Genomic DNA, 25,457 nt, shown 5'->3' on the forward strand with positions numbered 1-25,457 from the left:
CGTCATTGCAATTTGGTATTACAATAAAATAGAAATATGCTTTAAAAAATTATAAATAACAAAAAAAATCAATTTTATTTTTCTATCACTTGAACCGGTGCATTTATTTCTTTCAAATTTATGGGCTCGACTAGCTTTGAAAATAATAAGCAAGTCCATTTCCTTCCTTTCTTATTTTATATAAAAAAAAAGAAACAATATTATTTTTTTACTATTTTTTTTAATTTCTTTTTTTCTCGAGATAATACTGGATATCAACTTCATCGCCCTGATTGATGTCATTAATTTAATGAAAATAATACAATAATACATAATATTTCTCAAATTAAAGAGGACAACTAGAAAAAAGGACAAAACAAATTTAATATATTTAAGTGACAAATGTGGATTAACAATTTAGAATTCATCGCTTGATAGCAATGATGCGAGTAAATTTTTTAGTTTTAATATTTGCATAGTTGTCTTTTTTTATAAATTTTATTTATTAATTTTAAAAATATATATTCCTTCTAATTGATCTAGTTCTACGTATTCTTTCTAAAAAAATATGTAATTATTATCCATTCATCGTAAAAACAAATTTATTATGTTATATCATAAGTGCACATACACAAAAATCTTTTGAGGATTTATCTAACATATATTATCTTTGTTAACGTTAAATTTACGCTTACAAAATTTACATTGATATCGACTTTGATTCGTCACGATTTGGAGTATTTTTAGAGTTACGTTTACATTATCTAACTAACGAATCACTAATTTAGATTAATAGCTTTAAGAAAAAGGATGTATTGTCATCATTACAAAAAAATATTGAAATTAAACGTATAATTATAATATATTTTCTTATTTTTACTTTTGAAAAATCAACACGAATTGCGAAAATGTTCTAATTATTGTGGATTAAGGTATTTTGACTTTGAATTTTCTTTAACCAATAGAAAGAAACTTTTTATGTAGGTATGGCTAGTCAAACAAAGTCAAGGATTAATTATTTGTGATCAAATATGAAATGACTATTTTGGATGTCGAGAACCAAAAAAAGAAAAAAAACATCAAATTGTTCACTTTTTTTTTTGGACAATTTCAATGAAAATATTTATTATTTTCAACACAAAAATAATATATTAATATTTTCATAGTCTTTGTATTAACTATGATCCTCAGTTCAAATTTTATTTTCTCCCCCATCAAAAATAAAAATAACTAGTGAATATTGTTTGACTTCGATTTGTGGTATTAAGTTTGTATGACTAATTAGTAATTATGATTTGTAGAAAAAATAGATTGCACAATGCATTATTAAAAGTTCTATTGATTAGACTTTAATCTTTGATATTTAATTTTTTACATTGAATTCAGTAAAATGGTAACCGTGTTTTTTTCAACAATTTCATTAATGTGATTGTATAAATTACTTTTTCTGTCAATAAAAATGTTATGATATTTCTAATTCTGTATACTTCATTTGAAATTTAAGTTATATTTATTTGAACTTAGAAAAATCAAAAAACAATTTAGGAATTATGATTACAAGTCCGCCAAGTGTTCTAACATTAATTAGTTAATTTTAATAGTCAAGATCTTTACTACGAGTACAAATTAAAAGAGTGAAATATCAAAATAAAAAATCCAATACTGAAAAGTTTGAAATGAAAATAAGTAAAAATTTAAGGGCTTATTGTGCAAATTTCTCCCAAAAAAAAAAAAAAAAAATCAGCTGTGACGTGTTCCACCGGCCCCGCCATGTCCCATATGTCACGTTTTTTATATTAACGGCCGGTTTTTATTTTTTCTTATTTTATTTTATTTTTTTCATTTATTTTCGGCGGGGGTTCATATTTCTTGGAATTCGAAACCGAACGTTATATCTAGGAAATTCAATTATTTTATTTTATTTTATTTATTTTAAAAAAATATCTAGAGTGTCTCCGTCCTCACCAGCGCCCATTACTCTCCGAAGAGTCTCAACTCAATATATTTCCCGTTTTTTTCAGATTCAATGAAGAATGCGAAGCTGTTGCTGAGTCTTAAACTTGGATTCGTTATTTTGCTCTGTTTCTGGGCACACCGTTTTGTCTTCTGCTGATCTCTTCGTCAGTTTTCGAGCCGATCGGATGAAGGGATAAAGAGGGATATGATTTGCCCATAATGTTCTTACGCATCTTCGATTGTTTCCTTTTTGTGGGCTGCGAAAGATTCATCTGACTCGTCAATCGCCATCTTCTTCGAGAAGGGGATTTTGGAAGCTTTGATTGAACGGGGAGATGGGTTGTTTCTCGTGTTTCGATTCGAGGGAAGAGGAACAGCTGAATCCCCAGAAAGAGAAAAAGAATGATCCACTGGAAGTCCAGCCTTCGGTTCCTTCCAACATCTCCAAATTGTCTTCTGGTTGGTTCTTTTTCTTGAAGAAAATGTTTCTCTGCTGCTTGATCTGATTTGGGTTTTATTGGATTTATATGCGTTTTTGTTTTGTTGTTTCTTATTTTGGATGGATTTGTGGACTCCAGATTTGGTTCAGTTGTTGATAGCGTTTATTGAATTTTGATGCAAAAGGTATATCGTTTATTTTAATGGAGTGCTATCTTGTCATGATTTCGATTACTGGGATCAGTCTGGTTGGGGTTACTCAAGTAATTTAACGAACAATGTATAGTTTCATGAATTGTTTCGGTTGATGGTACTTCATATTTATGTGAATTTCGTGATTTTGCGTCTGATTGAGATTGTAGTGAAATCTTTGAATTTGACTGCGTTTCATTGCTCAAATTCTTGATCTCCGTTTTGGTTCTGGCTGGAATTTGAAAAAACATGAATGAAAAGAAAGAAAAATATTAAAAATGCCCTCTTTTCTTATTCGTCATCAAGGAAAATGAAAGAGAAAATAAAATATGGACTAAATTAATCAATTTTACATGTTATTAACCTTAAAGCTTGGTTGTTGCTGCTACTGCTGCTGCTGCTGCTGTTGTGTCCTTATCCTGCGAATTTTCTCATTTTTCAATCATATTTGAATAAACTTTAATTCTTATAGTATTTGAAATGGAAAGAAAATCTTTTCTTCTCCTTTTACCTCATGAAATCCTTGATCAAAATGGACTGAAACTCTTTTGTTCAAATTGAAATGTTAGGAGCTGACAGGCTCAAATCAAGAAACAATACGAGTTCAAGAAGAGAAGCATCCAGTCCTAAGGACGGGCATGATGTTAATATTGCTGCGCAAATATTCACATTTCGCGAGCTCGCAGCTGCAACGGGTAATTTCAGGTCAGAGTCTTTCTTGGGAGAAGGAGGATTTGGCCGTGTATACAAAGGTCAGCTTGAAAGCACAGGGCAGGTAAAATAGTTCTGTTCATTTTTTATTCATAGTTATAGAGTTTAAATTGTTTAATGAAGTATTTTGCATTCAAATAACCATGTAAACGGCAAATTTTTCAGACAACAATTGGTCAAGTCATCTTGGCAATTGGTCAATTCTCTTCAATGGATACTATATTTCCTTGTAATTTACCTTTATAATCTTGGAAAAGAAATTGAAAATGCATGCTACTTAACTATAACTTCATTTGAGCATTTGACACTGGCATCAACTTCTTGAATTTGTAATATGATTTATTATAATATAAAAAATTGCAAGTTATGAAAGAAAATTTGGGTTTTCCTTGCAAAAAGGGTATAGATTGAAGATTGTCCATATTTTATGTCTCATAAATAAAATGTACAAGTAGGAAGTCTGTGAAGCAAAAAGTTCACACTGCTTTGTATATAGACATATATGGATAAGTTTCACATTTTGCTTTCACACTAGAGAAGTTTGCAAGAACACATGGTCAATGAATTTATCACCACCTCGTGTAGCCAATGGGTTACAAAGTAGATGAGACTATTAAATATGTATGTGTGGATCCAAACCTTCTTAAAGTAAGCAAGATCAGATGATGTATGGCAAAACCATAAAAGAGAGATATCTAAGGGCAAAAATGGAGGTGGTCAAATTTTTTTTGGCAGGGGGGGACCTTTCTTGTTTCAGGGGATGGGCAGAGGCGGGGATTGGGGGGGGAAGAGAATTCTTTTTTTGGTGGGGTAGGCAGAGTTTTTAAATCAAGATTTGAATTGTCGAAATCATGATTTCTGGAATCGAGAATTTAGAATCAAGTTGAAGTCTAAGATTTGGTACAAATTTTGAAAATTAATTTGTAGAGACATTCATATACTGAAGCATATACAACAAATAAAATTATAAAATATTAAAATACGTTTAAATTTTAACAATTAAAAAGATCATATTTCATGAGTATGCCTTCTCTAATGAAGTAAGGGAAGTAACCGATAAAGTAATGAAAAAAAAATAATGATCAACAAAAGAAAAACATGTTTCATGCATATGATTTCTCTAATTTAAAAGCAAAAAAAAAAAGGAAGGAAAAAGGTTACTTAACAACGCAACAAAACTAATAAATAATTGAACAAACTACTAAAAAAATCAACTTTTGAATCTTAACACAGCGAAATGTGAGCACCACCTTAGCCATCCAGTATTTTGCCCTTCTTCGCAGTGGCAACACTCTTTAATCCTCCAAAAGGAAGGGAAGGCAATCATGTAAAAAAAAGTAGGTTAAAAAAAAAGAAAGGCTGTTTTTGAGGTTTTACATGAGTCAGATATGATTGGATCTGTTAGGTTCAGCCATTTAGATGACTGGATAATTGGCTCAGGATCTTGTGAATGGATTGATTGAGATTGATTCATTTGATTCAGGGACCTTTGAATACATAGATTTGTCGATAATTTGGTTGTTTTTTTTATTCTCTAGTAAAATTTGAATCGTTTTGGTGTGGAATTAATACATAATATTCTAAAAACTATGAATGGAAAACACAAATGAGAGGAGCATATTCTGGTGCCATTGTCTTGTTGTAGAACTTTGTATCAATTAACATAGGGCTGTTGTTGATGCCAGTTCCGTGTTGATACATTTGCATTTGAGCTGATTATTGTTTTGTGGAGGATGGACAACTGTGGGTTTATGTTTCAGTTGAAAGTTTAATTTTAATCGCCTTATTTTAACTGCATTCCTGTTATATCACTTCTGAGTATTTTTCCCTTTCCTTGTACCTTCGTAGGACTAGCCTTTCAATCTTATACAGTCTGGGGATTTGTGAGCATGATTGAGTAGCTTTTGGGTTTTTTTATGTTTAACAACAACTTGATAAATGTTGAATTTTTTTTATTACAGGTTGTTGCTGTTAAACAATTAGACAGAGATGGTCTTCAGGGAAACCGGGAGTTTTTGGTAGAAGTTCTAATGCTCAGTCTTTTACATCACCCTAACCTGGTGAATCTGATTGGATACTGTGCTGATGGGGACCAGCGTCTTCTTGTGTACGAATTTATGCCCTTGGGATCATTGGAAGATCATCTTCATGGTAACATATTATTGCACATTAACCTTTCAGTTTGATTAAGAAATTTATCCGTCTCATTTGGCAGTGGAAGTGCGGTGATAAATCAACACTAGATCTGAATGTGGCAGTGATGAGCCGAGCCAAAATATTTCTTAGTTGATATTGGTTAGAGGAAAGACTGGGGAGGGATATAAAAAATAGATGTAACTTCATGTGAACAAGGCTCCTGCATCACTGGGGTTCTGGGGAGGGGAATGATGTATGCAGTCTTAGTGTCTTACTCTTACCTCCCCAGTAGGGAGGGATAAGATGAGAGATATTCAGGTTCTTGAAAAACCTGTCGGGCTGGCTCGTGAGAACAGGTGACCTAGTGCTTGTCTTGGATGAGATTAACCTCGTATTGTAGTCACTGCATGACTTTGGAAAATGTCAAGATCTAAGCTGTTTTTCCAAAGCCAAATACATGGAATGCCACTCTCTCTCTCTCTCTCTCTCTGCCTTAGATGTAGTTTTTTGTTTCCATTACCAGATAAATTACAAGTGTAGTTGTCAATCTTGTAAAATGACTAGAACATTCGTACCCAGTCATTTTTCCTCTAAGCAGATGTCAATTGTTCCTTTTGTTGTTAAATAGGATCACTTATCTTTTTTCCCCTAAGCAGATGTGAGTGCCTAAATGCATGTCTGTTTAGGTAGTAATTGTATTTCTGAGCACAATGTTGAGTTCCAATTATGTTCTTTCTTTGATTTGAGTGTCTTTAACTAATACTTTTGTTTCTTTTGGATTCTTGGTTCCCATTGAGATAAGATTGCAGTAAAGTTGGCATTTTAGAACATGGATACTGCATACGTGCCATTTTTTGCTTATAACATGATACTTTTAAAGTTAGGAGCTTTTATAATTTTTTTCGTTTCCCCAATTCTCAAACAATGCTTCTGCAGATCTTCCACCTGACAAGGAGCCACTTGACTGGAGCACAAGAATGAGGATAGCTGCTGGTGCAGCCAAAGGTTTGGAATACCTGCACGACAAAGCAAACCCTCCAGTTATTTATAGGGACTTCAAGTCATCCAACATATTACTGTGCGAAGGATATCAACCGAAGCTTTCTGATTTTGGGCTCGCAAAGCTTGGTCCTGTTGGAGATAAGTCGCATGTTTCCACCAGGGTCATGGGCACTTATGGTTATTGTGCTCCGGAGTATGCCATGACAGGACAACTAACGGTCAAATCCGATGTGTACAGTTTTGGAGTAGTCTTCTTAGAGCTCATCACAGGACGTAAAGCCATAGACAGTACCCGACCCCATGGCGAACAAAACCTTGTCTCTTGGGTAATCTACCATCTTCAATTATAGATAGTTGCTTACGTTTTTTGTCCTCAAGGGCCTTTTGCAGAATAAGATTTTTCAATGCCTAAATAATCACATAATGTTGATGGATTACTTTATTTCCAGGCACGTCCAATGTTCAACGACCGCCGAAAATTTGTGAAATTGGCAGATCCACAGTTGCAGGGTCGATTCCCAATGCGTGGTCTCTACCAGGCTTTAGCTGTAGCATCAATGTGTATCCAAGAGCAGGCTGCGACCCGTCCTCTGATTGGAGATGTTGTCACCGCCCTCTCCTACCTGGCAAATCAGGCATTTGAGCCTAATGCACCTCTTGGTCTTGGGCATAACTATAGAAGTTTGGGGGATAAGGATGAGAGGAGAAGCAGAGATGACCGAGGTGGAAGAACAGGGAGGAATGAGGATGTGGGTGGTTCAGGAATCAAATGGGATTTGGAAGGGTCAGAGAAGGAGGACTCCCCGAGAGAAACAGCGAGGATGTTGAATCGAGATAGGGATAGAGAACGAGCCGTTGCTGAGGCCAAGATGTGGGGAGAGAATTGGCGGGAAAAGCAGCGACAGACTGAGCAGAGCGGTTTCAACAGCGTTAATGTATAATATATTAATATGCGATCGATCGCGCCATGAACATTGTAAGCAATCACTTTCTTTTGATTAGGTCCTTTCTCTGAGAGCTTGTTTCGGCCTTTCGAACTGTTAAAAATTCATAGATATTAGTAGAGGTGGCTCTTGGCGAGGGACTTGGTGTTTACACAACCCCCTTCTTTTTTTTTTTTCGTCTTGAAACATTATATTAGAAGATGAACAAAACCCATAAATGGAAGTGTACATTCTCTATAAGAAGAATGAGAGCAGAAGGATTTGAAGTACTTGAATTTTTTTGGGGAAGCCAAAATTTCTGTTGGCACCTTTATGGGCTTCCAATACAAGAAATTTCTATTGTTTGTGGACTCCTTGTTTTGGGCCACTCCAGGCCTTGGCCCAACTCATTGTTTGACAACTCCTTAGTGGGTTGGTGCCTGGTGGGCAACTTCTTTGCTTAGAAACAGGGGGCATCTAGAGTTCTCTAGGAGATAAGTATATAGACCTACTCTCTCTCTCTCTCTCTCTCTCTCTCTCTCTCTCTCTCATAAATACCCAAGTATGTGGCATTATTATATTTGTTGAAAATAGTTGGGTGATTCACAGTTAATCATTTCACCAGGAAAAATCTAGAAAGAAGACATTATTGAGCTGAAGATTGCAACACTAAATATATATATTTTTTGGCTCCTAATGCTTGGCTTGTAATTCAGAATGAGAATGAGTTGAATTGGAAATCCCAGTCTATTCATTTCTGTTGTCAGAAAATGGGAATGGATCTTTCAATTCACTTGTTTAGGTATAATATTCCATTTTTTCACTTGTTTGGTTTTCCAATTTTGAATTTCAGGAATAGGTTGAGTTTAGTCTAGGCTCATAGAAAATGATTTTAAACGTTATGTTAATTTGCAGTGCATCTTTGATAATTTTTATATACCAAACATGGCCTTAGAAACTTTGAGCATGATAGCACATTCGGATTAGATTCGGTTTCATTTCCTATAGTAATAACTTTTAGTATAAGTCCAACATTTATCCTTAAAAATTGACTAACCCTAGTTTTTTTCTTAAGTCTGTTCCCTCTTTATGTTTAAAATTACACCTTGCATCATTAAGGACCCATAATCACCTGATTCGTGTTGCGAATTAAGAAGCCGTACTTGCAATGGTAATTAGCTGTATTCATTAATGAGTACAAATCCACTTTAGCGTTCAAATTAAACATCGACCTCTATACATATATATTGATAACTTAAGGATAAAACATACTTCAGGTAGAGAAGAGGAGGAAGAAGAAGAGGGTGGGAGGTGGGGATTTGAGTTAACATAAGAATTCAAAAGCATGAAAATTTAAATTATTAAACAGGGGGAGCAGGCATGGATGCATGCCCTGCAACAATCTTTTATCTTCTGATTAAAACTTAAACTGCCCCAATGATTTCCTGATCATGGAGGCCTTGCCCAGCTTGTGTGTGTACTTGATCAAGCTTCTTCCCATCTTCATCTTCACCCACATGATGATCACGATCGTGATCGTGATCATCATGACTCTGATCGATCTTTTGATTGGGACTCGTCTGGGCTTGATCATCAATGATGATATTGGTTGTTTGATTAGGTTTTTGTGCATCCACGGGATGAAGCTCAACAGGAGTAAGTGTGCTTAGGGAGACCATGTTGATTACATGCCCTGGTTGCTGCTTCTTATTGTTCTTCTTAAGCTCTCCATCTCTGTCCCTATACAGTCCATACAGCACCATCTGAACTACCCCAAATATTAACCCTAGAATGTTTGGTACCTGCATATATAAGTAAGTGTAAATTTATATACGAAACCAAAAAATAATGCATATATCCTTTTCAACGTTTTTTTACAAATTTTTTGAAAAAATAGAAATAAATTTGGTATTTTTTTTTTTATTTCCTTGAAAAATAGAGTAAAATGCACTTTTGGTCATCAAACTTTTTAATTTTTCTATCTTGGTCATTGCAATTTTATTATTATTATTTTTTTCTAAATAATTGCCATTCCACTCATTGTACATTCTAAATTACGTTCAACTCAAAAAAGCAAAAATAAAAATATTTGTACAACCAAACAGGCCTAAGTAAGGTTTGGCAAAATGGAAAGCATACTCACAGCAACGTAGAGGTCCTTGAGGAGGAGGCCATAGGAGAGCCACATGACTGCGCTCAGTGTGAGGAAGAGTGATAAGTTGAAGGGCATGTACTCAACACTCTTTGTTCTTATCACTTGCGCCTATAAATCAAATAATTATGAAATTAATCAAACGCAATTATTACAAGTAATGATAATTAGTGAATGTAATTAAGGTTGAAATTCTTACCATAATACTTAGAGGGGCAGCGAAGACGCTGACGGAGAGGGAAGCACAAATCCAACCAAGCACATGGATCCGAATAGAGCCCTTCACCGCATAGTGGGTGAACGCCACTATTCCAGAGAATGCCACAACATTTAATGCAACAAATAGCCTTAATGTCACAGTCTGCAGTCTCCCAAAGTCAAAAAACACAATCCATTAGAACATTTATCTGTATACCTAATCACAACCTAGAGGGCAAAATAGTAATTTAAATATCTTAATTTAGAGTTTATAAAATGGGTTAAAATCTATTAGTAGTTTCAAGGATGACATTAGGAATTGAAATACAATTAATTAAAAAAAAATTCAAGAATTTGTAATTAGGTGATTAATTAATTAGGTAATACCTTTGCTGCCCTTGGTGCATAAGCTAGATACATGGCAATGTAAAAGCATTCTATGAGGCACCCAAAGGAGTTAATGGTAATTAGAAGGAAAGCGCTGGTGTTGATTAAGCCATAGTACATCCACAGCATGGCACTAAATAAGGCAACCACATAAGGCACCGAGTGAAACCCTTCTGTAGATTTTTTCTTGTACACTTTGAAAAAGGTTGGCCTGCAATATTATTAACAACATAATTAAAATCACATCCAAATTAATTAATCCAAAATTATGTTTACAATTAACTGAAAAAATTTTAGAAAAATTTATATATATGCATGTATGTACTTACAATGGAGCGAAGTACACGAAGAACGATACGATGTTACCTACACAAAAAAATAATTATAATTCATTAGCAAGATGTAATCATAATTGGAACTTAATTTAATTTTCAGCGCAAGTTAATTAGTAGCTACTTCGATTAATTAATATGGATAATTAAAACAAATACTTCTATTTAAGTTAGGACTCCTCAAATATATTGGTTAATAATTCCTAATTATGACTAGTATAATTATGCAAATAATTATAATAATTGTAATTAATTAACTAATGTATATAACTATATATTGCTTGATTATACATAATTATTATTATTCATTTTTTACAAATATATATAATTATGAAAATAGATGCAGCCTTGAAGTTACAAGTTGGTGATTGAATACTTGTAATGAAAGAGACAATATACACTACATTTATACGCGTGTCTTGAGCCTTCAATAAATGAAAACTACAAGATTAGGTATGCAAGACATTTGCAACCATAAATTCTTTTCTTTTTTTTTTTATATAATTTTTGAAATGCGATTGTAACCAGAAATTCAATTGTAAATTAACTACACACTCCCGAGCCGCCGCCCTGCTCACGAAGGCATGAATAGTGTTGTACCTTCTTGTATTGCTTGGTGGAGATTGTTAAGTTAAGAGTAAGAGGTAAGTTGGCCACGTACCCAATGATTTAGTCAATCTTGAAGGTGCTTGAAAGTTATTAACACCTCAATTAAAACATTAATTGTAGACAATGCACATGGATTAAATCATACACTTTGTCTAAAAATAATAATAAAATCTTTAAAATTCCTAAATGAAAATTAAATAAAAATTTTAAAAAATCAATAAAGGCTTCAATAAAAGCATAAAGAAAATGGGTGTCAAAATTAAGTAGCTTGCTAAAATTCTTGTACAAGCTTGCGCTTGAAATTATAAAAGCTCTTGATTAATAGTTATTTGTTTGCAGAATAAAATATGGTAGGAAAGTAATGGAATCAAATTTGAATATAGAGAATCATGATTCAAATGGGATAGAAAAGTAAAAGGACAGCCCGGTGTACAAAGTTCCCACGTATGCTAGGTCCAGAGAAGGGGCGGATCATTTGAAGTACACAACCTTACCTTGCATATTTGCAAGAGGCTCCTCCACACCAAATGTAGAATATACTTTTTTTAAAAAAAAGAAAAGAAAAGAAAAGAAAAGCCATGGAAACCAAAGTACCCCTTAGTTATTCGAATGAAATATGGTAGGAAAGTAATGGAATCAAATTTGAATACTGAGAATCATGATTCAAATGAGTTAGAAAAGTAAAACGACAGCACGGTACACAAAACTCCCGCATATACTAGGTCCAGAGAAGGGGCTGTTCATTTAAAGTACACAACCTTACCTTGCATATTTGCAAGAGACTCCTCCACACCAAATGTAGAATATTTTTTTTAAAAAAAGAAAAAGAAAAGAAAAGCAATGGAAACCAAAGTACCCCTTAGTTATTATTTGTTTGCAGAATGAAATATGGTAAGAAAGTAATGAAATCAAATTTGAATACAAAGAATCATGATTCAAATGGAATAGAAGAAAAATGACAGCCTGGTGCACAAAGCTCCCACATATGCTAGGTCCAGAGAAGGGGCAAATCATTTAAAGTACACAATCTTACCTTGCATATTTGGAAGAGGTTCCTCCGCACCAAATGTAGAATATATGTTTTTTTAAAAGAAAAGAAAAAAAAAGCAGTGGAAACAAAAGTACGCCTTAGAGAAGAGGGTGCAGTTTAGATCTGCATGAAGAAGAAGAAGAAGAAGAAGAAGAAGGAGATGATGGGATGTGTTTACATGTGTGTGACATACATACATACATAAATGTGTGTATAGAGAGAGAGAGAGAGAGAGAGAGAGAGAGAGAGAGAGAGAGAGAGAGAGAGAGAGAGAGGATATTGAATATGGAACTTACCAAGGAGACCAAAAGTGAAAACCAGTGGATGATGAATGGGGAAGATGGCCATCTCTTCAAGTGATATGTAGTATGTACTTTTTGTCTTTTTTCTTTTTTTCGGACAGAAGGTAGCTTGGGCAGCAGCGGGGGGGTTAACGTTCTTCTTCTGGTACTGATCGATGAAACCCTAGCTACCTTGCTCTGCTCTGCTCTCTGCTCTCTCTCTCTCTCTCTCTGCTCTGCTCTCTCTCTCTCTCTCTCTCTCTCTCAGAGTAAAGTTTCTGCTGCAGAAGCCAAATAATTAGCAGTACACACTATATATGATCCTCCCACAGCCACTGCTTGCTACCCTCAATCGCATGCAAGCTTCGAGAATTAATAAATGGTGATGAAGGCAGGTAGGTAGCTGCTTATATATATATATAGTGGTATGGATGGGGGTTTAATTAAAATACATGAAAAAATGAGGTACCTATGTGCAAACATTTATGCTGGAGGAGGGTACGAAAGAAGAAAGAAGAAAGAAGAAAGAAGGAAGAATTAAGATTAGCATGGGAGAGTAGTGGGTGTAGAGAGAGGCTGGTCATTCTCGTTGCATGACAAATGACTCAGCGAGTAGGTGGCGTACCATAAAATCATTTACCCCGGTCATCTGAGATGCGCCCCCCCCTCCCCCACGCGCCTCCTCCCGCGTTCCCCTCTGCTAATATTCTTCCATTTTGAATTCTTGAGCTCTATTTTTACTATTTTCCCAATGGCTGCTCTGCTTCACTGTCACACCGCCCAGATGCACAATTAAGGCTCTCTTTGACTAGAAAAATATTTTTTAAAAAATTCTAATTTTTATGTTTGATTATCAAGAAAAATAAGAAGAAAAATAAAAAATTACACTTAATCAATGAACAAAAAATTTAATTTTACATATTATTAACATTTGATTTTTCTTAATTTTTAAACATAAAAAATTACACTAAATCAATGAACAAAAAATTTAATTTTATATTTTATTAACATTTGATTTTTATTAGTTTTTAAACATAGTAGAATAAATATTTATTTTTAATAGAACTCAATAAAGAGAAAATATAATAAATAAAATAAGTTTCCTTCATATTTTTCTTTCTTCTCATTTTTTCAAATAAAATCCTTGATCCCTAAAAGGGATTTAAAAAAGAGTAAAATAAATTTTAAAAATTCAGATTTTCTCAATATCATTGCCTAATTTCTTTCGGTTATTACTTTTACTGCACCCTACACTTTTTTGAATAAAAATATTTAATAATTACCAAAAACTCAAAAAATACAATGATATATTCAAAATATTCAGACAATGTATCTAAATATTTAGCTAAGAGCCCAAGAGAATGCGAAATGGAAGACTTGTTACTACAGAGAGAGAACGTGGGAAGGAGAAAGAAAAAGCGCGTGAAAGCACGCGCCCTAGCCCGAGGCGAGGCTTCAAGACGGAATTTTACGTTACAAAACATGCGGCTCAGCTTCTCCCCGCGTAATGCTTAATTCACGCGACTCTTTCTCTCTCTTACTGTGTGGGTTTGTCCGTTAGTGTTAAAAGGCCTTTGCTTCAGCTTGATGCTCTCGCCGTTACTGTGGCGCCGCCTCCGGAAATTAAATCTAGCAAATGAAGTTTATAATTACTTACCCAAAATCGGCCAGTTCCAGCATAATCTCACATTCCTCAAATGCAATCATTCAATTCTTCGTGGCCATAGCTTAAAGTTTAAAATATAATTAATAAGTATATATTTGTGAACACTTCACTATAGTTTATAGGCTAGCTATAAATTAATGTTATGGTAGTATGCGTTTTAATCACATTAATTCAATGCAGAGTGTATTAGAGTTGTTAATTTATTAATTGTTAGTATAGTTGTTAATTTGTTAGTTTTTAGTTTAATTATTAATTCAGTTATATTTTTCATTTTATATACTAGTATAAATATCACTGCAAAGATAACATTTTGTAATCAATTTCGAAATAATACAATTTTATTTATTTTAACATGGTATCAGAGCAAATTTTCCATTGTTACTCGCTGTGGCTCTTTGCTCCGCTTTGACACTCTCTCGATCTCCATAGGCTTCGCGATCTCTTCCCACTGCAAACCCCGCGCTCGCCATGTCCGCGACACCAGATTTCGTCGAAGTCGTCGCCACCGATGGTGACGACTTCAAGTTCGACTTCCAGCGTTCGAAGAGCAAGTAAATTGTTCTTCCAATCAAGATTCATGGGTTCCCGTTCACGATCAGGATCATTCCTCATGTTGAGGCCTTTGAAGCTTCTTGATGATGCCTCTGAAATCGGGCTATCGAAACCACAGTTCACCCAGAGTCGTGGATTCCTTACTGCTTTGTTGCTCTGGAGGTGCGGAAGAGTTGGACGAGGCATTCTGTATTTTTTGAGATTTGAAATTTCCGGTCTCAACGATCTTCCATTATTGTTTTCTTTGTTTGGGCATTCCTCATTTCGTTTTCGCTTCTTTGGTGATTGCGTCACTTCCCCTCCTCGGATTTTCTATTACCCAATCGTTCTTTGCAGATCTATTTTTTGTTTCTTCTTTTTATGGTTTTTCGTCTCTGAATCTTGCTGGATCCCTGAATCTTGGAGCGTGACTCGCTTCTCTCCGAAGCTATCTTAGATCGTCGTGATTCGTATGTGCAAGTCGATGTTCGCCTCTCAGAGCACTGCTCACCAGGCTTCGTTGATTGTTCCGGTCTCGCGATTTGCTTGCAAATCTCGGCCATTTTTCCGGTGAAACGAAGAAAAAAAAATTTCAAACAGGATGGATAAAGATAAACCTCCTTGAGGTTTACTGGAGCTCCATTTACTCACCATGTCAATAGTTCAGAGTCTCCAATACACATTTTTCGCTCTCTCACTTTCAAGAAGTGTTTTCTTTAACTTGTTGAGGAAGCCAACTTGCAGAGCCTTCAAGTATCTTCGCCTTTGCCACTCATCTTGGGTCCTCTCGCGACCTTGGGTTTTTCGGCCACTTCTCCGGCTCTGGTGTCCTTATTTTGACACTCGTGTTAGAATGCGACTCGGTATATCTCTATTTTCTTTGATTTGTTTTTTAGTTTCAGTGATTGCCGGTCAGGAGCTTCGCACTTCAGAGTAACTTCGCAGCTCTCCACTCTCATCTCTGGTTTGATCTGCTAGTTCGAGTCGTCGTCTTTGTGTTGTCTCCGGCTCACTCGTATTGGGTCTGATCTGCTGGTCAGCCATTCCTGCTCCGACTATGTCGTGTTTCGTCGCTCCTTCTCAGAGATAGTTGATCTCTTGGAGTTTCTTGATTTTTAAAGGAAATTTTTATAGGTTTTCCCTTTGTTTTTGGCCATATTTTTTGTCTTCACTTCGCAGCAATTTTCGTCTTCGTCGGCACGTCTCGCCTGCTCTATGCATCAGCATCTTCTCTTACGGATCATCTCCGTCGCCGTTACCTTCTCTGTTGCTGCCATGCTTCACATTAATGGAGTTTTTTTTTCTTTCATCATCTTTTTACCCCAAAATGGTGATGTGAAATCTTCATTCACCATCTCCATCTTGAGGGGGCATATTAGAGTTGTTAATTTATTAATTGTTAGTTTAGTTGTTAATTTGTTAGTTGTTAGTTTAGTTATTAATTCAGTTATATTTTTCATTTAATATACTAGTATAAATACCACTGTAAAGATAACATTTTGTAATCAATTCCGGAATAATTCAATTTTGACAGATTACTCGCCTTCATATTTTGTTGTTCACGTTTTCGTCATGCCCTCTGCCCCCCTAAGCTTCTAGAGTAAAGTATATATGCACTGTGCACATTAATTTTACTATTTAATATTTTTTTTAATTTTAGTTCATTAATTGTTTTTTGTGCATTAAGGTTTGTTTGCAACTCGAAAAACTAATAATCCGGGATTCACATTTCGAAGCTCGAAATTAGATTGAATGTAATATAAAATTCTATTGAATTTATTTTGAATTCACATAGACCTAAATTGAGAGTTGAAATTCATTTTCGTAAAAACATCGTATGAAAAGGATAGTATGAAGTGGAGGAGGCACTAACAGTTTAGCAGTTTACTTTTATTGTTAATATATTGAGTGATAAACTAATTTATCCTTTAATTTTTACGTTGCAAGTGAAAATGGGAAAAATTGAAAGATAAATTTGTCATTTCAATGTGTGAGGAAAAAAATGGAGAACAGGTGGTATTTTTAGAGTGCCATTAATATATTTCTAAAATAAACTTATTCATATTTGGTAACTAAGACAATGAGAAACATTGAAATGCAATAAATTTTAGTTGTTTAATTCTTCTCTACTATCTTTTTTTTTTTTTTTTTATCAATTTTGAATTAGTGCTTTAAGAGCAATTTTTTTTTTTTTTAACAAAAGGAGGACGACGCCTCCAATTATTTATTAATATACCCTCACTTTTGGCGGAAGAATACCGTGGTTATATGATAATCATTGAGAGATTATATATAAAAAAGACATTAAAGACCTCCCAAAAATAACACTAACAACCAATCAAAATCGGACTACAAATCCAACCAAAGTTAAATAAGAAAAAAATCTAAACAGGCCTAGCAAAAATAAAAATAATAAAATAAACTAAAATAAAAAAAAATCTAAATCAATCAAATAAAAATCGAGAGGATGAACTAATGACGAAAGGTAAGTCAAGTTAGGTTAGGTTAAGCATGATTCATCAAAAATATGTGTCAATAAAGACTAGAAGGTAGAAGATCTTTACTCATTTATATAGCATAAGGTTGATCAATCCCTTTTCAAACTAACACTAATTAAGTAACAGAAGAACTATATTACCTTTTTCTTATATCACTCGTTCAAAAGTTAAGGTTTTTGTTCAAAGTAGTTTTAACAAATTCATATAAATCCAACTGTAAAGCTAAAAGTTCATGCTCCCAAATATAACCCTAATCTTTTGAATATTACCTTATCCTTTATAAATGATAAGTCAAATATGAGATAAGATAACTATCGTTGTTAATTTAGTTAGGTCTGGCAGATCTTATTGACTGAAACAAATGAACCCTAACATAATTAATACTAGGCGGCTTACCGGATGGACCAAGTAAGACCGAAGACAACAAGGAGGATTTTGAGGGGACGGGGGAAGCTTGAAGAAGCTGGATTTTGGGAGAGACATAGAAGCAAGGAGAGCTCCGACAAATGGACTCTGCAGTCCCATGCATTGCGGATTTTGACCAGCTACCTAATGAGTCGTTTCCGTGCAAACACATTCCTGCATGAGGGTGGCACCAGGCTCCTCTATTTCAAACTTTCATGGGAAGGAAGGATCAAGGGTACTGGTATAAAATTTAATATAAGATTGTATTCAATTTTACTTCAAATTCTCGAGAGTTTTTTTCATTTGTTAGTAATTTTTCCCTTCAAAATAGCTGGTCACCATGGGCCCATAACGTCATTTGTTGAATTGGCGAGTGACCAAACTACGAGACCCAGTCTTACCTTGGTCGCTCGTTATGTCAACTCAAGGAGAAAAAATTAGGTAGACTAACATGGTTTTTCGGTCAAGCCTTCTCACTCAATGAAACCGCTTCAAACAGTAAGTCATATAATCCTATCCAATTACATGCAACTTATATTTTATGGGATTCATATAGAAATAACTATTTTAATGGTTTCTTTGGGTAAAGAGATTTGACTGGTCAACCACACCTGGTCTTTTGATAAGAGAAATTATACAAGGAACTTGTTCTTTCACAATGTCCATGTGCTTGTTTTTTTATGTAAAGCATATGGCAAATAGTTCCCGTAGCCATTTACACAAAAAGAGAAAAAAATTATATGAAAGTAGAGGTTCCTTAGATAATCTCACCTTCAAGAGGACTTAATTTTTTCTCTAACCCATGATCATTACGAGCTTGTAGTGAGCAACTCGACTGCTTTTTATTTTATTTATTAAAAACAAATTAGACTTGAGTTGGGCAAAGACGCGTAGCGGAATGGAACTCATCTCACGTCTCATACCTCTTTTTTTTTAAAAAATTCATTCTAATATTCAAGCCTTTAATTTAAGGATGTGTTCACATGTCAAAATTAATTTTATTTTTTATTTCTATTTTTTTTAAGAAAAATTATAAATATCACATTATTTCTTGATTTTTAACATTCGTACCAAAGGATTTTCCTTTTTTGTGTTTTGAATTTTTTATACAAATTAAAAAAATACCAAGTAAGGAATGGTTAAATAAAAGTTGTTGTTCCATACAAATTATCTGTTCTAATTATATTTAGTTGTGTAAGTAAAATATATTTTTGCGGACTAATCACACAGGGGCAATACTTAATAAGCCCATAAAAATACTTATACATCAACTCAGAAAGAACCAACAATCTAAATTAAATTGGATCGAAACACTGATTAATTATTATTTTTGTTTGGGATGCCATTAAGGATTGTAATTTTCTAAAAAAATTAATAATTTGATTTTTGGTCGATTAGTTCAATAATCACTATTAATTGATTTAAACTAATATATTATAAATATATGAAAAAAAAATATTCAAATCTTGAAGAATACAATTGTACTCTATTTTCACTTCCAAACTCTCATTTCATGGTATTCCGTATTTTGAAAAAAAAAAAAAAAATTATAAGGACAAACCTTACAAGTAAAATTTGGAACCACGAATCATTGGATAAAAAAAAATTACACCTACCACTTTATCCGCAATCAATTCAATTTTGTACTTTATTTTTTTCCGATTACCTCATTATTTTTCTATGCCACCTCTGTTGTTGCTCCTACTAGTGTTACAAGTTTGCTTTGTTTCATATACGTGCTACTATTATTCATTGTAATTATAAGCAAATTTGTTAAATGATACTCCTTGTGATGCATGCGTTTGATTAGATTGTTCGTTGGTTTTTAGTGATTTTTGAGTGTGAAGATTTGTTTTTTTTTTTTTTTTTATCCTTTCAGTCATTTATTGATCGACTTTCATAATTGCCTCAGATCACCATTTCGAAGTATATATACGTTTGTATTCAACTCATGCGTGAATTTATTTAAATGTGTATTGAATGTCGATATGAACTATATAAATTTTATTGTTAGGAAATTTTAATTTCCTTTTGTAGGCTCACATATTTAATTTCATTTGGCAAACCAAAATTCTTCATTTTCTTTGATTTTCCTTTATTTCTCTATTTTATAATTATTTTCTTTTATTTTTCGGATTCGGGTCACTACAAAGGGTTTACCACCCAAGGTGTTTCATGAGCACACTACACGTATAGGTGTCGTCTTGTTTGATGTTGTTATGGTTTAGTGGGAGTTTGTATTTGTTTTTATGTTCCTTCTTGTGGACACTTGGTTCAGATTATTTTCTACGGAAATAAAGTAATAAAGAAATGCATTTTTTATGTATTTGTGACTCTGAATGTTATCTTCCTTTTGGAATAGTTAAGTTAAGGATTAAGGAACTAAGGTTGATCTCATAAGGAATAAGGAAGGACTAGTCGGGATATGCATGTTAAGGTTAAGGAGCATGCATATTACCATGCTACACATCCATACTCGATCTATGTCGTTTAGTATATTAGTGTGGTGACCATTGATGAGTTTAGTTATGAATATGAGTGTAACGAATGCCGCTTTGATCTCATGCTAGTATATGAGACGAACAAAATTGAATTAAGGAGATGTTATAAGGATAATAGCCATATTGCACACACTTAAGGTTTCGGTAATATAATTGTTTTCTATATTTATGTGTCACCCAAGTGGAAGATTGTTAGGAAATTTTAATTTCCTATTGTGGGCTCATATATTTAAGAACAATTATTTTACTGGGCTATTTTAACATTTATTAGTTATGAGTTTTGCAATGTGTAGAAGTCCAATACTAAGTTAATTTAGAACTGATGAGCTTCTAAAATTAACCTAGTATATAAAGAAAAAATAATAGGATTATGGTCCCCAAGTCAAATCAGATATAGTTTTCACGTTCTTTCTTTTTCCCATCTAAAGAGAAGAACACAAGTGAGACACTTAGGGATTTGACTGTAGAAGATCAAAATTGTAACGAACCGGAGAATTTTAATTATTTAAAATAGTAAGAAAGAAAATAAAAGGGAAAGGGGAAATAGAAGAAAGAAAAAAGAAATTATAAAAGGATATTAAACAGGTGCTCGTTGATGAGCAGGATTTTCTCGTCGATGAGAGATCTTCAGAAACTCGTCGCCGAGTATGTATGCCTTGTCGATGAGGATTAATCGAGAGTGTTTGGCCTATTCTGAAACTCGTCGACGAACTCACAACCTCATCGATGAGTGTTCTTCAGTGGTTCGTTTATGAGTCCACATGGTAAGGACGAGTATATAAAGATCTAGGTTGCTTTCTTGCGAAAGAAATTAATTTTCCTTCATTTCTCTCTCTCTAAAATCATCTCTCTTCTCTCTAAGAATTCGACCCGAATTCATCTTGAATCAATGATCGGAGGTCACTATGGTGTTGTAGGGAAGATTCTCTACACATCTAGCAGATCAATTTCTTAAACTGAGCTTTTCGAGAAACGCTCCTAAGTTGAGGTAAGGGTATGAATTCTCAATTTTTGGTTTTTAAAAGGTTATTAATTGAGAAATTGTTGAAATAGTAGGTTATTTGAGATTTATCTCATCTAACTAGGATTTTTGAACCAAGATCCGGGTGAGCATCACAAACATCAGTTTGGGATACCTATTGGTGTGATTTGAGGATTCAGGTAAGGGGGAAATTTTTATATTAAATTAGGTTTTATGAATTAAATGGAAATGGATTATGTGGGTATAAAATGTCAACCGTTTAAATTATGTTTTCGAAACTTAGGACTGCTTATTTAGTTATGTATATGTGAAAATGAACTGATGAAAGTAGAGAATATATTTTCAGGATAATTATGTAAGAAATGGAAAGTACATTTTCAGTATATAAACCGTGACGCCCCAATTTTCGTACAATTTTTTTTAATAAATAAATAATCACGTCATAAATCCACAATATGCACAAATCGACCACGTCAACAATCCTAGTACCATTCATACTACCCAACCTGCATTGGGTACCGGGTAAAAAGTATTTTATTATATTCAACCTAACAGCGGAAGACAATATACACATATCAGTCAGAATACAATACCCAGAGTATCAATATACATACAAATATTCACACTACCTTCTCATACTAAAAATTACTATTCAACTCTAGGGGAATTACATCTCCCCTAATCCAAATGAGTAAGAAGGAATAAATTATTTATAGTGTGTGGCCAAATGAGTACAATTATAATACACTTTACTTTTCAAATCACCATTTCATTTGAGAAAATACACTGATATTCACATACACATAATCATATAGATATACAACACAAGCTTTTATAAGCTTAAAAATCATTTATCAAATTCAATAATTTCCAACACATATTTACACGCGAAGTTCCTGAGAATAAGGAAGATTATCCGCCCATACAGGTAGCTTCCCTCTGCCCTAACACGTTATGCAGCCGGGTATAGCCACATCTGATACCCATCAGAGCACTCACCTTACTCGGTAAACCCTCAGGCGAAGAGTTTCACTTCGCCTTAATTATTTATCTCACACTGTTCCATTTCTCAATTTTATCATTTTTTATTTCTCAATTTCCATTCTTTCTTTCATTTCTCATTTTAGCCAATTTTATCATTCTTTCACTTTTCATTTCCACTTTACTTTTCGGCTCATGAGTATCCTCGGTATCAAATACCAACATCGCGTTTGTAACTTATGGCCACCTGAGGATCTTTCTATACACGCCATGCTTCCCCCCATGGTCAAGGTTGTGCGGCCCGAAGGCTGGATCTAACCGCGGTTGACCGACCCGGTTAGATCAAATATCATATCACATATCGCATCTGTAGTACGACTGGCTGGCCTAATACCCTGATCCGGACTCAGGGGGCCCAACAACCCTACACAATGGCATAGTCGACTATCACGCCACACGCTCCAAGAGTTCGTGTGGTTGCACTAACACCACTCGCAACGGTACCGTGCTAAATATCATAACCATCCAACAGGGTTTACCATCACATACTCGCAATCATTATGCAGTATTGGCATTGCATCAATTATATTCCAGTATATCACAATTCAGTTCAATATAAATATTCTCATCATTTTCTGTGCACATTTCATCATCCCGTAATATCATATATCATATTTCATGTATTTTTCACATTTTCCCAAAATACTCATTTCTCATGCATATAATTTCCATTCACAAATAAATACCACATTTTATTATTTTCCAATATCAATAATTCACAAAATCTCATTTTCTAGGCAAAAAATTTCTACTCATATAATAATACCATATTACATTATTTTTCACTAATCAGATCAGTAATTCTCATTTCAATATTTTCTCAGAAATTACACATTATTATATTTTACACTCCAAAATATCACAATTTACAATTACTCAAATGCCACACAATTTATCTGATATTTATATCATAATAATTTTCAGACAAAATATCATATGCTCAATTTCACATATTCATTCAAATAATAATTCTAAAAATACTGCTATAATTTATTCCCCTTACCTGACTTACTGAGAGTCTCCCTAGAATCCCAAATTCTATGCCTTTGGCATCCGAAATTCAACTCCTGCAATTTACATTTTTTCCAAATTAATTAATTTATTTCTCCAAAATAATACCCATCTAGCCTTCCCTAGACTCCATATACCTCAAATTAATATTTAAACTATTATTTAACACCCCCACTTAATTTTTCTAAATTTTGCCTGCGGGTCCCAAAATTACACCCGCGGCGCTCACCTGGGCCCTAAATTCCAGAAATCCTACTTTAGTTCCAAATGCTTAATATTTTAGCATTTCTAAATTAATGCTAACTAATTAAAAATAAGCCCCTTAATAATTGTCGCACCCCAAATTTGGAGTTTTGGCCCGATACCCCCACGAGAATTCCATCTCACTAGACTTGTAGAGAATCATCCCTAGATTCTTGTGGTGGTGTCCGTTCGTTAATTGGGCTTATATTTTGTGAGAAATTAAAGAAAAATGGGAAAATGACTTACCCTAAAGAATACGCTTACGCCGCTCCTACCACCGATCCGCTCTGGTAGAAATGACGACAACGGCAAATGGAGTGCAGTGGTATCTTCGGATTTTCCATCCGGTGAAAATCCGTCACGAAATCGAGGAGAGAGGGAGAGAGAACGTGAGGAGAGAGAGAGAGATTGTAGAGAGTTACAGAGAAAAGAAGAAGAAGAAGAAGAATAATAATAATAATAATAATAATAATAATAATAATAATAATAATAATAATAGATATACTTGAATCTCCTGAAACTTGTTGAAGCTTTAGGAGGATAAATATAATAATAATAATAATAATAATAATATTTAATTAATATTAATAATAATATATTTTTTTAATAAAAAAAATTTTAATTAATTAAATTTTTTTCTTTTTCTTTTTAAATTCATTTAATTAATTAATTAATATTTTTTTTATTTTTATTTTTTTTATTTTTTATTTTTTTGAATCATTTTATTAATCTTTTATATCTCTTTTTGGGGTTTTTATATAAACGTTAAATGTTAATTAGCTTATTTTACAGGTAATGTATGAACTTTTCTGCAAAACTATGTGACATGAGTAGATGGCAATGAGTGTAAACGTATGCTATATGCATGAGATGCAGGCTATGTAAGAAATGCATTGATAATAAAATGTTATAAGGATTACGTTGTTTGTGTATGACAATGCAACCATATATACAATGACAACTAAAATGAGTTGTAGACTAATTGATGACAGTTAAAAGGAGTTATGTTAGCAGATTTTAGAGCATATCTATGTGGACTAACTGATGTACAGCAAAAAGGAGTTGTAGTGCGAATGAAAGAAATGAAAAGGAAATGTGAATGAAATGGATATGAAATGTGAAATGTGAATAATGTAAAATGTAAAATGTGAAAGGTTACTTAACGTGAAATTATATGAAATATTAAAGTTATAAACATAAACAATTATGGATGGTTGAATAACAACAGACAGAATAATGTATTATGGTATTATTAAGTATTTATGTTTGTAGAACATGTTACGTTAGGGCGGGACAAACTCTTCACCTGAGGGCTTGCTGAGAAAGGCAAGTGCACTAGTAGTATCAGATGTGGCAGTAGGTTGCATAATGTGTTAGGGCAGAGGGAACCTACTTGTATGGGCGAGTAGATTTCCCTATTCTTGGGGGCTTTTGTTGGTAAAGTTTTGTATGAACTGTGTGAGTACAAGATTAATCTATCACTTGAGGGCTTACTGAGTAAGGTGAGTACTCTGGTATGCTTCAGTTTTGACCTTTGGGTTGCCAAATGTATCAAAGTAGAGGGGTGCTACTTGTATGGGCGGGTAATCACCCCTATCTTTGGGCAGTCTCGTGGGTGAATATTTTGCATGTATTTGATTAGGTTCAGAAAATGATTTCAGAATTATGTTAATGGTTTTGCAAATGATATTAAATATTATTTATGATTCTCATGTTGACCACACGCTGTTTTAATATATACTATTTCTTTCCTTACTGAGATGTGTCTCACCTGATTACAAATTTATCTTTTTAAGACCACCACATAAACGAGCTTAGAGAGGTTCGGGATTGATAGCATTTTTGGGGTTATAAAAGAAAAAAAGGTATAAATATTTTGATGATATTCTAAGATGTATATAAGTTATATTTTACGTTTTATGTTTTAAAGTCTTCTAGGGTATGAATGGTTGTGGAACATACTGGTATTCGTGAATATTGATTATTTTTGGAGATATGTGTGTATTTGAGAACACAGGTGACGAATGGTTAATATGAATTATGGATAGAAATAGTAAATTCTGGTATATTGGTATGATTGAGAATCATAGTTATGTTTTTTGCTGCGTATGTATTTATTTATGGATTTAATCAGGTTTAACGCATTAAATCGGGTTTAAGGGTTTGAGGCATTACAAAAACTCTCTGTTAAAGGCTGTTAGACAATCAAATTAGACACATCTATGGATCTATGTATTTATTCCGCATTCAGTA

General features: G+C 33.7%; 2 protein-coding genes across 2 annotated transcripts; one reads left to right on the top strand and one right to left on the bottom strand.

Annotated features, from left to right (window-relative positions):
- Window positions 1-1,837: 1,837 nt before the first annotated feature.
- LOC131144806 (serine/threonine-protein kinase PBS1) lies at window positions 1,838-7,627 on the top strand. Its single transcript, XM_058093678.1, has 5 exons — window positions 1,838-2,394; window positions 3,135-3,340; window positions 5,238-5,427; window positions 6,349-6,740; window positions 6,864-7,627. Exons 1-5 carry the CDS (start codon window positions 2,271-2,273, stop codon window positions 7,353-7,355), a joined length of 1,404 nt encoding a protein of 467 aa, XP_057949661.1. The 5' UTR covers window positions 1,838-2,270; the 3' UTR covers window positions 7,356-7,627.
- An 873-nt stretch (window positions 7,628-8,500) lies between these two features.
- Window positions 8,501-12,836, bottom strand: LOC131144817 (bidirectional sugar transporter SWEET15-like). The gene is made up of 6 exons (XM_058093702.1): window positions 12,342-12,836; window positions 10,404-10,440; window positions 10,075-10,285; window positions 9,689-9,850; window positions 9,481-9,600; window positions 8,501-9,139 (listed from the first exon to the last, which is right to left on the bottom strand). The coding sequence occupies exons 1-6, from the start codon at window positions 12,391-12,393 to the stop codon at window positions 8,762-8,764; spliced, it is 960 nt and encodes a 319-aa protein (XP_057949685.1). The 5' UTR covers window positions 12,394-12,836; the 3' UTR covers window positions 8,501-8,761.
- Window positions 12,837-25,457: the final 12,621 nt, after the last annotated feature.

The sequence above is a fragment of the Malania oleifera genome, chromosome 12 (assembly GCF_029873635.1).
Source record: "Malania oleifera isolate guangnan ecotype guangnan chromosome 12, ASM2987363v1, whole genome shotgun sequence".
NCBI classification, from domain to species: Eukaryota; Viridiplantae; Streptophyta; class Magnoliopsida; order Santalales; family Ximeniaceae; genus Malania; species Malania oleifera.